At 45.1% G+C, this 14,837-nt stretch overlaps 1 protein-coding gene across 1 annotated transcript in view; it reads left to right on the forward strand.

The window, feature by feature from the left end:
- The window catches only part of mRNA-cap (RNA guanylyltransferase and 5'-phosphatase mRNA capping enzyme), a 68,709-nt gene extending 54,204 nt beyond the window's left edge, over nucleotides 1-14,505 (forward strand). Inside the window, exons 17-19 of the mRNA XM_077661523.1 lie at nucleotides 1,185-1,254; nucleotides 2,407-2,530; nucleotides 11,574-14,505. Coding sequence (XP_077517649.1) covers nucleotides 1,185-1,254; nucleotides 2,407-2,530; nucleotides 11,574-11,701 — 322 coding nt within the window. The 3' untranslated portion in view covers nucleotides 11,702-14,505. The remainder of the gene's footprint in view (nucleotides 1-1,184; nucleotides 1,255-2,406; nucleotides 2,531-11,573) is intronic.
- Nucleotides 14,506-14,837: the final 332 nt, after the last annotated feature.

Raw genomic sequence — 14,837 nt, forward strand, 5'->3', positions numbered from 1 at the left:
GCCCGCGAGCGGCGTCATTGCCGAAAGCTCGGCTGGCTCGCTGATTGTTTCAGCAGCTTGCAACTCGCAGTTGCAGGGCTGGAAAATCGAGCAGCGAGCGACTGGCCTGGTTTTCGACCAGTGCGACCGTTTGCGAATGGCGCTTTTCGACCAAAATGGTCACGCAATTTCTGCGACTTGCAACTGCGAATGGGCCAGTACACTGAAAGAAGTGACACAACACGACATTTTGCTTTAAAATAAAAAGTATGCTGGCTACCCCCCATTTTGGTTGCGAAGGTTTTACGAATTTTGCAGGTATGCCAGAGGCATACCATTAAAAGGACCGACCACTAACCGAAATACATCATGAGATTATGACAGAAATGAAAAGATTGTTTGAGCACTGCAGTTCTGAAGGAGCACTGATTGATAATTGTAATTTGCCATTGAAAATTGCATAAAAAGGCATATACAGTGAAAATATCGCTGATTTGTTTTAAGTGCACTGTGCTTTTTCCTTTAGGAGAGTTCGTCATGTTTTCCTTTAGTTTACACTCTGACCAGTGTGCTCTTTGATGAAAAGCAACACTCTTTCGCATTGTCGACCATGTGCTTTTAGCTTGTATTATTAAATGGTGCCACAGTGCTTTGCATTTTTTAGATTGAGAGGCAGCCATGGTCCACTAAAACCGTCGATGAGGTATACATCACAGTGCTGTAACAGCTTTGGGCGTGGAAACTAAAATGGACACTGCCCTATACTTTAAAAAGGTCTGATTACTGTTTGGCGGGTGAAATTCATATTCGTTTTTGGTACAGCACTTTTGCCGACATGCAGTCCCCATCGCGCTCGCTGATCATGGTTTCGAGCAGTGGGATACATAAAAACGGGTGCATGAACTAACTGAAAAATAATTCAGAAAGCTTCTCGCTGTGCTTATAAAAATTGGGTGCCTAAAATTCAGTGTTCGGTCACTTTAAGCATGGCAATTCTCATGCGTGATTTCAGTGTGGGTTGTCAGACTGTCCTTAGTGTCTGCATTTCTGCCGCTGGGAGCCAGCTTTTTCAGTTTCTTTGGCCGGTTTTGTGTGCGTTTCCTTTCTTCGGCATAGTAATACTCCATCTGACACTTGACGCGTCTGACATATTTCTGCCCATGTCTTGTGCTCATGTTGTGCGTCGCTGTTGTTTGCAACTGCAGCCTGGTGCCAAAGTCGATCGGGCTGCTCTTTGTTGGAGGTAAAGAACAGCCATACAGCCGGATCACAAAGGTGCGTTTCTAATGCCCATCCCTCTCTTTGCAGCACAGTTTCTGGGTGTCTTATGTCACATATAGCACATGCTGCTTATGAGATCTTGCTGCAGGCCCTGAGGGTGTGATCACTGTTGTTTTTCTCCTCTGAAAGCAGCTCTCCAGCCAGTGGCATTGACCGATTGTTGTGATGTCGTGGTTAATCTCATTTCATGGAGGCACCTGCCTTCATCTGTGGTATCGGGCTAGGTGTAGTAGGTAACAGCAACTTCATGACAGTTGGTTGGCACCGTTGGCTGGAAGGCCTTCTTTGAGGGACGTTTGCCGATTTGTTATTGAGTCATTCTGAGTACAGTTTGCCCCACTGCACATAGACAGTGCCACAAATTCATGATGGGGCTATTAATGAGCAGTTGGCATGAGCAATAGTTCGCACTGCTGCGCGAAAAAAGGGCGCCACAGATCTGGACATGGCACTTGGCCAGCACGGTGCAGCGCCTCTCACATTTCCTCCTCTCATTCCTCCTCCAAATGCTCCAGGTGATGCTGCAGAACTGAGAATGTGCTCGTAGCTGCTCATATAGTAAAAAAGCGCAAAAAATATTAGCCGACAATTACTTTCTTGGTACTGCAGTTTTTTCGCACAACTGCTGCAGTACTCGGAACTGCACTTAGCACCGATCAGAGGCAGCTGTACGTTTCGACTTGGGCGGTGTGCACAGCGTTCTGCCGCTGATGAGCCTTGCCTCGAACGAACAACCAGCGCGCTTACAGCGCGCGGCATACCTTACCAATGACGGCATTGGTGGGCAGATGACGGTGCGCGCTACTCTGATGCCATGGGTCGCCATCGGGAACCTGCCTGCCTTCACGCTACCACCATGCCCTTCTCCTGCATTTTCCTCCTCGTGCTCTCTTTCATCCTCCACTGCGCACCATGCTGAGTTACACCGAGGCATGCCGCTCAACCCGATAACGAGTGCCTGTGAGCTGAGCTCTAAAAGGATGTGGTCTAAAAGGAGTAGGCTATAAAGTGCATGAAGCAGTGCCAACATGCGAGCCAAGTTGAATCTTGTTGTTGCCTTTGTATCCTGGTGTCTGCTCTGTTCATGGTGGCTCCCTCTGCCTCATAGTTGACTGGCCTCACATGATGTGTGCGGTGCTTTTGCAGGTGACAAAGCAGTTGAAGGCGTTGGACAACAAGATAATCGAGTGCCGTGTCGAGGATGGCCAATGGGTTTTGCTGCGGGAGCGAACTGACAAGTCCTTCCCCAACAGCTTCTCAACAGCTGAAGGTGCGTGCGTCTGAGCACATTTACGGTTACTGTGTTCAGGTGTTGAGTCAAGTGCACGGCAGGCATTGTTGTGGGTGGCTGACCATTGCTGGCTTGATGGCAGTGGCGAAGACTGCACTGGATGAACTTTCTTCCAATTGCTCTCAAGGGCAGCTTGCTGCAGAGGCCAAAGTTGAACTTGGTTGTCATCTTTCTGTTTTTTGGGGGAAGTGTGCATGCGCAGGTTATCATATTCCTTGTTTTCAGGAAAGGGGTGAATACTGTAGGGGGTGTACGAATACTGAAATAATTTTCGAGTACGAATTGAATATCGTTCAGTATGAAAAAAAGTTTCAGGAATTGATATGCAGGCAAATGCTGTTTTCCTCATTTCTTTCAAAATAGTGTGCAGTCTTTATAATTGAAATAAACAGAACTAGGCTGACTCAGCACCTTATAAAAAAATGACATGCGCAGAAATGTATACTACCTGATTAGACAGCATAATAGTACCCAACATGTAATGTAGTCATGCAAAATGACGAATGAAATGAGATCCATGAATTGACCTGTGACTGGCAGCTAAAAATGACATCATCATCATCATCATCATCATCGCCACCACCACCACCACCACCACCATTTATTGTACTCTTAAAAATGCCGTCTGGGATATTACATAAGGGGGGTGGGGAAGACAGTGGTGTAAAGCGGTCATACAAAAGCATGTGAACATCAAAAAGCAGCACAAAAATAACAAGAATAACAAGTTTGACGTGAAATTAACGTTAGGTAATCCAAATAATCCAAAATAATATATGACAAATAATGTGGTAGTATATAAAAGTAAACATCAAAATGTGTGGTCAAAGCAAGCTGCAATAAACATGCAGAGTGGCGTAAAGTGGGAAAATAGTTGTAGGAGATGACACATAATGACACAAGCTGTTCAAATTGCAGGCAGAGCAGCGCGAGGGAAGGAGTAGCTATACAGTCAAACCTGGATATAACGAAATTGAAAAAAGTTTGCAATTTTTCGTTATATTCAGGTTTTCGTTACATGCAGTTTTTGGTTAAGACTGGTAAGGATCATGCCAAAACGAAGTAAAAATGCGACAGATATCAGTTCAAGTGAACTCGCCATTCAAAGAATTTATTTAAGAGAAAAACTGCGTGATTTTCGCTTGCTGTTTTTGCCCGATCGAAGCCACTACTCGGCGCTCCAAGGAAACTAAGGCATCCAGGGCTGCTTCATCGTCCTGTGAGCCAATGAAACAGCGCAGAACGTCCACCGCGTCCGTCAGTTCCCTCGCGGGGGGCACAGCACAAAATGTATCAGGCTCTGACGAACCGTCACCTTCAAGGCTATCTTTAATGGTTTCCACAAGTGCCGCATCAGTCATCTCTTCCGTAACCACGGCGCCGTTGTCCACGAACAAAAAGTAGCACAGCTCGACACCGTCGGGCACCCCACCGTTCATGCGTAGTTCATCCCACGCTTCTGCGACCTCGGGTGGGCTTGAAGGTTCGTCTTCAGTGACCGTAGCTTGAATGGCCTTATTTACCTGAGCCTTGGCGAAGCAATTGGCGATCACTTGTGATCCGACCTCTTGCCACGACGCAGCAAGCATTTCGATTGCTTGGTAGATATCCACTTTCGTCGGCCATTCAAGGTGGATGTCCAGGAGCTTCTTTTGTATCAATCGACGGTGGTAACAGCATTTAAAGCTGTTCATAACTCCTTTTTCTAAGGGTTGTACCAGAGAACTGCAGTTAGGTGGCAAATACTGCAGCTCGACGTTCGAAAGCTGTAGGCCTTCCACATGATGCGCGGAGCAGCTGTCAAGCAGCAAACAAATGCTGCGACCTTGTCGCTTGACATCTTGGTTGAGCTCCTTCAGCCAGTCGGAAAAAATTGCCCGCGACATCCAAGCTTTGGAGTTTGCCACATATTTTACTGGCATCCGCCTTGTTCCTTTAAAACATCTGGGCCGGGCATTGCGGCCAATAACCAATGGGATTCGTTTGTCGCTGCCATCAGTGTTGGCGCAAAGCAAAACTGTCACGCGGAGTTTACTTTGCTTTCCACCGCGGCAGTCTTCTCCTTTTAGTGACAACGTGCAGCTCGGTAACATTTTATAAAACAGGGCCATCTCATCAGCATTATAAATGTCGGCAGCTTCATAGCAGCTGAAAATTCCGGGAAGCTTCTCGGCCACCCACGAGGCAGCAGCATTGCATTCTGCGGAGGCAGACTCGCCAGACGCCACTTTTCCGACGACACTGTGCCGGCTTTTAATCCTTGTATCCAGCCATTACTCTCTTTGAAGTCGTCGTGGCTCAGGATGCAAGGAAAATCTATGGCTTTCTGCTGCAAAATCGTGCCACTTATGGGCACATTTTGTGCTCGTCTGTCCAAAAACCATGCAAACACGGCGTTGTCCACATCAGCATACGTCGACGTCTTCAGTCTTTTCTTCTGGGCACTTGTGCCCGACTCCATCGCACTGCGGATGCTTTGTTCTGCAGCAAGAATGATTGACAGGGAGCTGGCTGGTATATTGAAGCGGGCAGCGACATCCTTCTTTTTTTCGCCGGCGGTAACTGTATTCAAAATCGAGAGCTTATCTTCAAGCGACAGAACTTTGCGTTTCCTCACAGCGGAACTCAGCGTAACGAACCGACACCATAAACACACACCAGCACATGCACGTCAACACGCTGACGAAGAAGGCTTACCGTGAATGCGCTGCAACACCACGAAGAATTTGTCATAGTAGTGCCACCTAGTGTCAAGCTACAAAATGAAAGCTTAAAAGTTGCTATGCTTGCCATGGAGTGGCGATAGCGGTGCTCAACATCATCATCATCACCAAGGTCTGTTTGTTTGCTGCAATTGCAAGCATTCTGCTTGCGGTCTACTTTACCTTTTAATATAAAAACTTACTTAAACAATATTCATTAAAGTTGCGCACTGTTCGGTCATATTTTGGGCAAAACATTACAAGATACAGCTCGATGATCAGCGCCGCGAATTCGTTACATCAAGGTCAACTGCCGCAACGAGTTCGTTACATGAAGGTCGCCTATACATGGGCTTCAATGGGAGATGTGTTGGGGAATTGAAAAATTTCGCAAAATCCAGGAATTCGTTACATAGAGGTTCGTTACATAGAGGTTCAACTGTAGTTGGTTCAGGTGGTCGGTTAGTAGCTGCCTAAATCTGGTGGGATTAGGTTCGATGACAGTGGTTTCAGGAAGGTTGTTCCATTCTTCTATGGCGATGGGAAGGAAAGATTTGTTGAAAGCGTTGAATGAGCTGTGCAACCGCTGAATGCTGAGGGAGGTGTATAATTGGCGAGATGAGCATAAGGGAGCATGTAGCAAAGTTTGGCGTAGTGCAGGGAAGTTAAAATATAGTTTGTGTGAGACAAAGAATTGATATTTTTCTGCAGAGTGCTTAGGGTTCAAGGTCGAGAGATAATTTTAGGTTAGTAATGTCGAACCCCTCGACTACATTAGTAATGCTGTGTTGAGGCAAATACTGCGACGTTATAAAGCGAGCTGCCCGGTTCTGGATAGCTTTAAGCAAATGTATTAAGTGGGCCTGGTGACGGTTCCATATTGTTATGGGGAAATACTATTTACATTTATTTACAAGCGTTAGGGGTTAGAATAAAGAGTTCCTAGCAGGGAGCACCATCACGAACAGGGAGCCACATTAACCTCTTCTTCGTTCGTCCTTTCATGCGAGAGGCCACTTCGTCTTCCACTGCAACTTCGTCGTAACATGACTCCTGGCGGCACGAGCGCCGCCTCGGCGCTAGGCCGGTGGTCGAGAAGCGACGTGGTAGGGCTTGAGGCGCATAACATGAACAATATCGGTGGGTGGTCTACATGATGAGGATGCAGGCGTATGAGGAGCAACTTCATACGTGACGTCGGTGACCTGATGCACCGCACGATAAGGGCCATGGTAGGGGGATAGAAGTTTCTCAGAGAGACCGACGCGGCGAAAAGGGGACCATAGAAGAACGAGCGACCCCGATTCGTAGGGGGATAGAAGTTTCTCAGAGAGACCGACGCGGCGAAAAGGGGACCATAGAAGAACGAGCGACCCCGATTCGTAGGCGACGTGGCGATGGCGATTGTCGTACATAGACTTCTGTCCCTTCTGGGACGCTTGGAGCCGACTGCGGGCGCCTTGGCGAGCGTCTGCAGCTTGAGCAATGGCGTCACGGGCGTAGGCGGTGACAGAACGGTCAGCGGATGGGACGAGTGTGTCCAAAGGCAGGACGGCGTGTCTCCCATATAAAAGTTATAACGGAGAGTAACCAGTTGTGTCATGCCGGGAGGTGTTGTAAGCGAACGTCGCATAGGGCAAGGCGAGGTCCCAGCCTTTGTCGTCGGGGGAGACGTACATAGACAACATGTCTGTTAATTAAGTCCGGTTCAAACGCTCGGTTAGCCCGTTCGTCTGCGGGTGGTAAGCTGTGGCAATCTTATGCTTGGTAGAACATGAACGCAGGATGTCGTCAACAACTCTGGACATGAAATAGCGTACGCGATCCGTGAGTAATTGACGAGGACACCATGTTGTAGAATAAGATTGTGCAAAAGAAAGTCAGCGACATTGGTCGCGGAGCTCGTGACTAGCGGTGAAGGTTAATTGTGAGCAGTTAGTCAAAAGGCAGCGAATCCAGGAAAAGACTAGAGGGTTGAGTGACAGGCATGCGAGTTTACAGATGAGACATTGGTGAGGAATGCAATCAGATGTTTGAGAAATTTAAGTAAATGATGTCTGTTTGAAATAATGAATCTAGACTTAGATGAAGATCAGTTGTGAATTCAAAAAGTTGTATTTCACATGAGAAGCCTGCCCTGAAACCATGTGGTTTGGGAAAGAAAAAAAAGTTTTTATCGAGGTGATTTGCAATATGGGAGTACAGTATATTCTCGAAGAGTTTACATGAGATGCATGTTAATGAAATAGGACGATAATTCGAGGGGCCAGTGCAGTCACCGGTCTTAAAAACTGGCACAACTTTTCTTGCTTTCCAGTCGTCCGGAATTTGACCAGTTTTGCGAGACTGGTCGAAAATGAGCTGTAGGATTTGGCTTGACAGTTCTTTTGTTCCTTTGAGGATTTTGGCAACTATGTTGTCAGGTCCGGGGGAAGTAGATGGCTTGAGATTATCGATGAGCTTAGGAATTCCGTCAGATGTGATGGTAACAGGTCGCATTGAAGAAAATTAGGTTGCGGTAAAGTAATCCTGTTTTCCGGTGGTTCGTGGGTGAGGACTGAGGTGAAGTAGGAATTCTGTATCAGAGCATTCGGAAAGCGGAACGTGTGTGCCATCCGGTCTTCTCAAGGATATGTTGCACAAACTGTTTTTGTTGGGCGTTAGCAAATTTCAGAATTTCTTTGAGTTAGTGTGCATTATGTCTAAGAGATCATGATTGTAGAATTTTCTTTTAGATGACCGTAATAACGGAGTGCATTCGCGAAGGCTGGGGAAGTATTTATTCCATTTCACAGATGATGCTGAATTTTTGGGATTACGGAAGAGGCGTTTTTTTTTTCCGCGATAATTTGCACAATGCATTGGAATACCATGGCTTAGTGGCGTCGCTGCAGATGCAGATAAGTGGTACGTAAGCGTCAATGGGCGATAAGAGTTGTGTTTAAAATGGCACCAGTTTTCATTAATGGATCTCGTAGGCATGGATAGGAGAAAGGTAGCGAAAAATTGTTCGAGGTCAGAGTTCACGCTCGCTAAGTCAGATCGCGGATGTATTTGACGGATGGTTGTTGGGCAGAGATTTTCAATGGTTAGGTTGAAAAACAAGAGGCTGTGATCTCTGAGTCCACTAGAATGTGAAAGAGATTGGAATAATTCTGGACTGAAGACGAGAATGAGGTCAAGGATATTTGAGCCTCGTGTTGGCCCATGAACTGCTTGGAGAAGGTTGAAGGTAAGAACCAGTTCAAGTAAGTCTTTAGATTGGCGAGATGATGCAGTCAAAGCTTCCCAGTCGATATCCGAGTAGTTAATGTCGCCACAGAGCATAATATTGGGGTGGGGCAGTCGAGAGTGCAGGTCTTGAAGCACAGAGTGAAGGTCCGTAATAAAAGACTGATCTGTGTCAGGTGCTCGATAGCATGCAATTGCTATGTTTGTACAAGATGGAAGACAAACTTTAAGGCACAGTATTTCGGTGCGGCTTCAACTATTTCCTTTTCTGGCAGGTAACTACGGATATTTGTCATTAGGACAGAAGCTTTCTGATAAGTAGTGGTAGGGCGCAAGCATTTGGACGGTTGGACCTGTGGTAAAAACGGGACTCATGGCGCCTGGGCTAATCGCTATGGTTTTAGTTCTACAACGAAATCCGTTTCGGCGTTAAAAGGGAACTGTCTTTTGCCGATAAGTACTTGTTGTAGCAGACCTTAATGAGGCATTGCTTTGTTGGCCGCAAGAGAAAAAGTTTTTTCCTAGCTTGTCGGAACTTTCGCTGAATAATCCTCATGGACTCAGAATGAGGTTTCTTTCAAGTTTATGCCCTGCAACAAGAATTTTTGATTTATCTTTAATGCGTGCGAGCTTAACAATGATTGGGCGGCTTTGCCTGTTTGGAAACGGCCCAGTTGATGCGCACGTTCTATGTCTTGGTCATCAATTGTAATGTCTAGGTGTTCAGACGAGAAGGAAATAATATGTGCTTCAGACTGTGCCCAACTTTCGCTGGGTATGATCTAGTATGATGAGTATGATCTAGTGCTAATGTGAAACAAAAATAGATTTCCTCTGCCTGTGCCACTAGTGTGAACATGATGGGTAATAAAACCTCATAATTTGGGCTTCATTGACTGGTAGAAATGTCCACATTATTCAGATGTCAACTTATAAAATGCCTCCCCCCCCCTCCAGAAAAAAAAGACTGCTGTGGAAATGTGGTAAAGCCTTATGAGGAGGCTCATCGCACAAACAGTGAAAAGCCCGTGATGACCGTGCAGTTTCAGTGTGCTGGAAGAACAACGTGGACATAAGCGAAGGGAACGCGCAAATGGGCGTTTGAAGGGTGAAAGACAAAAATAGGTTATCAGCGACTGACAGTTGGTGCCTGAAAGTGCTGAGTTTGGACAGCTGGAGATTACGCTGCTGATAGCCGCCATTGCCGCCGGATGGTGGCGAAGGTCAGAAACTAAAACTGCGGGGCTCCGATCGTTGCTAAGCCTCCTGTTATGCACATGTCACAGGTGTGCTGGTTACGATGCACCACGCACTAGGCATGATTTTTAAGGCGCAAGCCTCACTTGGCTCATGAGTGACGTGGATGGAAGTTGTAAACGAAGTTGTAGATGGGTGTTGTCCGCACAAACTGACAATCATGAATTGTATCGTAATTAAAATAAAATGTAAATGTTGAATAAGCAACATATATGTAATTCAATAAAAATGACGTAAAAATGTAAGGTAATAATAATAATAACGATAAACTCAAGTAAATTAATAAAGATAAAAATAAACACGAAAATACAACTAATAAAAATTGAAAAAAAAGAAAAATGGAGGGAGAAAAGAGAGAGAGAGAGGAAAAGGGAAGGCTTTCGCATTTCCGCCCTTAAGCAGACTTAAGTGCAGTCCTGTAATTTCTGCATGATCGCTTGCCCTGTCGATGAGGACTTGACTTGGCCCTTGTCGCAAGGTGAATAAAGCTGTGTAAATGGTACCTTGGTGCAGAAATATTGGACAAAAAATTAAACAAAAAGTAAACAATTTATTGACAACATGATATCCCCTGGAAGAAAATAATTTTGAAAGTTCTAAAATGTACATAACATTTCAAAATTGTTTAGTAACTGCCTACTAAAAGTTTGAAAATGTAACTAAAAAATTTATTGTCGTAGAAAATGTTTTCTGACACTACTACATAAAAAAAACTCTCTTTTCAGAGTGTTCTTATGCAAGTTTTTCACTCGGAGCAAAAAATTTTCAAAGCACAATGTAAAACATCAAAATATAGCTTGGTAAATATACTTTTCAACATTTCAAATCTTAATTAAGAATGACTTTGAAGAAGCTGAAAAAAAAAATTGTAGAAGTACAAGTAGATCTCTCATACTATTTGTGATGATTTGCTCACATGAAAATGAACAAAGGTAAAAATGAATACCTGGAAAAGCTGCAGAATGCTTTGGTTTTACAGGAACATATTTCAGAATATGTTGTAGAAGATTTAGGACCGGTTGGAAGATGTCGACAGTGCCGCCTTGGAGGGGCTACTACAGAGTGTCAATCCTAGGTTGATGCCCTGGTTTCTACGGGGCTTGTGGAAGGAGATCTTTGCCCATATGATGTTGTGGCGCTACAGTAGGCAGAACATCGTTCATGACATCAATAGGGAGCGTGAGCTGGTTCTAGTAATGAGCAGGCAGACAAGAAGCGGAGAACGAAACGCTTGGTTAGACAGCTGCCGACGTTCCGTACTGAGGTTACACAGTTCCATCGTCTCAATCAAAATCCACTGATGCAGTTTCATCATGAGAGTAACTGCTGCATGACGCATTGAAAATATCTGTTAGATGTAGCAGAATCGTCCAAAGTGGGATTTTCTTGAACACGCACTATCCTTGCGGCTGACGCAATGCTGTGAGCATACTGTGCTGAAACCTCAACTTCACAGGTGTTTCAAAAATTTGCTGCCTTGTGGCAAAAATACAGACTATGTGTAAAATGAAGTATGGTGTCTAAACAATCCACAAGACATCGCAAAAAGTTTTCGGTGGCCCCAGTAGCACTAAAATTGGACTTTGAATTCTTTGATCACTGGTGATTGATTTATACTGGCATGGTAACGAAAGATTTAAGATCTACAAACCTTTTTTAAACAACCAGTTATGGGTGCGATGACCTAAGCCTCAAGTAATGTGCACTGCTCGTTAAGTCATAGAATATGCATAACTACATGGCTTCATAATGGCAAGGGCATATCCGAGGCCAGCGAGCGGCTTTGCCCTGTGCGAGTGCCTATCGAGTGATGTTGTACTGTTTGTCCGCAGGTGTCATGGAGAGCATACGGAATCCTATCGACAAAGAATACCTGCTGGATTTCATCAGCAAGCATCTATGGCGGAAGAAGCCGACTGACAGTGAACTGATGCCGCCACCAAACCGGGTTGCGCATTGATTGTGTGTTGCAGTGGTGTTGAAACTCGCAGTGTCTGGCCCCATCGAATAGGACAGTGCTACTGCATTGCACCTGGAGCGGTGATGCCCCAAGTGGCTTCAGAGCTTCGGGACACGTTATTCAGTGACATCATCCTTCGCTCGCACTACGCATCCACCAGCGCACCGTGTACTTTGATCCTCAGGACTCACGACTGGGTGTAGAGAAAGGTTGAACGTGGTTGTTAGCAGCATTGTTTGCACCATCTGGTGTGCCATCCGCTTACTACGTCTGCACTGACAAGGAATGCACACCTGTTCTTGAATGCAAAATGGTGGCTTAACAGCTGCAGCACCTCAACTAGAAGGAATGCCCCGCTCGCTTTGCATGGGAGATGCAGCAGAGTGCTCAGTTGTTAGAAACACAGTGGAGTGTGCAGTGCATCAGGCAATGTCTGCAAGATATGCTTTTCACGGTCACTGCTGAAGCCGCATCATCTCATGGACATTATGGCACCGCTGCCTGCCCCTTAAACCATGTCTTTTCTTTTTTGTTTTATCCACCTTCACCGTGTGCTTTGCACGTTGTTGCCATGTGTGTGGCACGTGCAGGAAAGTTAGTTTTGTTGGTGTCAGCCTCAGTTTAGAAGTATGCTTGTTGTGTTGACAATACTTGTTCATCTTGGACATGAGTTTTTGTAAAAGCTTTCTGGATTTCTGTGATGCAGTCAATCACCTTAAAGTAAGTACTTTGCCATTGGTTTGCTTTTCGAGACAAGAAGGTTGGTTATCAGCACATCATTGAAAGATTGAAAGGCGGGCAGTTAAGCAGTTATCTCTGATGCTTGCTGCTTTTATTAGGCCAAAATATCGAGGGTTCAAACAAAGTTGGTAGGTTGTTACTGTTTTTGTTGCCTCTTATTTTCTTTATTATTCTGGTTTTGCTTTCCACTTTAAGTTATGTCCAAACCACATGGTGTGGCCCCCCACTTTCAGTGCCCCGAAATATGGTGCTGGTAGTGACAGATGCTACTCAGCGTTGCACATACGTGTGGGCAGGCATAGGTATGGCTGTGTTGAGGGGTGTATACTATGACTAGCTGTTCTTATGTCAAGTATTGCACTGGTTGCTGTGTAGTTCCCACTCCGTGTGATGAAACTACATTAAAGCAAATGAGAGTGGAGATTTTTATTGCTCTGGTGATAATCTGTAAGGGGGGGAGGGATATAGTTTCTTGAGTGTGGCCTGGTCTTCTGTGATTGCCTTGCAGGCATGTTGCTGTTAAGCAATGCAGATGCAAACACTTCCTAAATTCTGGTGTCCCTAAATTTCCTGCTGTGCACATTCTAACTAGTGGCATGTCTGCCTGGCCTCACCGTATATTCTCACAAACTGTCGAGATGCGCTGTGCGAAGTGCACTGAATGGCGTTCATTTGCAAAAAGGCTGCCGTCAAAGTTCTTTTTTTCGAGGATTACAGTAGATATGCATATGGGGCTTTGTTTTTAGTGGCCTTCTTTGTTTGAATAATTGGCCGCATGGTTCCTGATATTTCCGCTGCCTCTGTGACATTCTAGCTGCAAAAAGCTTATTGTAATATGCCTCCACACCACTTCTGTAATAATGACTGACACTTCAAAGTTTAACGTAATCTTTATTTCAAAGACAAGAACTGTGTCTAGAGGGTGTTTCTGGAGTGATGAGTGGTTGTGGTGCATGCATCAGATATTTGAAAAGTGGCACTTTGTTTGGGCCAGTAGTAAGGGTGATATGAAAAGGCAATGCGTCTTGAGGTACACACTTGTCTGAAAAATCATTACTAGTATTGCCTGTAACAGCTGTAACTGTGACCTAGACTTGACACGTTTAGAGCGTGCTTACTGTGAGAAGACAATGTATATATATGTACCAAATCCATTGGCTTTTCGAGGAGTGTTCAGTAAGCTTATTCTCCTTGGTTGTAACTTTTTTAAGTGACGGAATTGAAAGGTGTTGCTCTGAAATAAAATTTTGGAATGCCTTTCTTTTTTCCCAGTGGCATGTCACTTCTTGGTATAATACCACTGAGTGGCAGTGCACTTTTGCCCAGCAGTAGAGTATTATTTACATGTTGTCATCAAAGAGGGAAAGTGCCTGTTGACGATGCCAAGAGCACACTGCATTTTTGACCTTCTTTGTCAGATGAGAAGCATGTACCCTTCAGATGTTCCTGCTTTGTATTAAACAGGAAGAAGTGTGGCAGCATGAAGTTCAAGGTAAAATGTGAGCGAGTTGAAACATGCTTTATCCTCGCTTCTTCCATAATAGTGTACAGGAACCTAGTGGCAGAACTGCATCGCTGTTGGTGTGGACTAACGCTGTTGGTGTGGACTAAAGTGAAAAATTATGTGCACCTAGGATATAGGACATTCCTGGCTTACGTCATAGTGTAGTATACCTTTCAATCGCATCTGTTGATGAGAAAGTCGCATCCTAAGAGGCAGAACTTAAAAAGAAAGCTTACTTTTGGACAGCCTAGATGCATCGCGGTGCCTAATTTTGAGGACTTTGAGAGGTGCCATCAATTCACCAGATTTTATTTAGACTGGTGTGGTATTTATATTTATGCTTCGGTGGCATAGAGTTCTTGGTGCCCTGCGAGCTAGGCTTCGTTGTTTTGTTGCAGGCTTTGTCACGTTTTTGTATGTGTGATGCCCAAGTGATGATTTATTTACTTTTGTTTGCAGTACATGTAGCCTACAATGTTTTTTTTTACTACAGTTTCGAAAGTGCTGCATGAGTGGGAACATGTTTGCCATCATAGAATAAACTTGGTAAAGAGCGCTGTTTCATTGTTTAATTTGCAGCCTTGCTTGCATGAGGGCAGTAGGCAAAGCCAAAACCGTGAAAATGGGCTTGCATACACTTCTGGCCGATACAAGGGGGAACACATCAGCTTGTGAATTGTGTTCCAGGCAGCATAGTGTGTCTTTCACAGTGGTGGCTACTTCGGGAACCTACTCCGGATAGCAGCCTTGGCGTCACGGGCTAGTGCAATGACGCAGGTGCAGATTCAGCAGTGCGTGACTCCAAAAGGGAGGCAAGGAATCGTCGGATGCGATCAAAAGCCTCAAAAGCTGCGAATGTTTTGCTTAGAAATTCAGGGAGAGCCCATTGGG

The sequence above is a fragment of the Amblyomma americanum genome, chromosome 4 (genome assembly GCF_052857255.1).
Source record: "Amblyomma americanum isolate KBUSLIRL-KWMA chromosome 4, ASM5285725v1, whole genome shotgun sequence".
NCBI classification, from domain to species: Eukaryota; Metazoa; Arthropoda; class Arachnida; order Ixodida; family Ixodidae; genus Amblyomma; species Amblyomma americanum.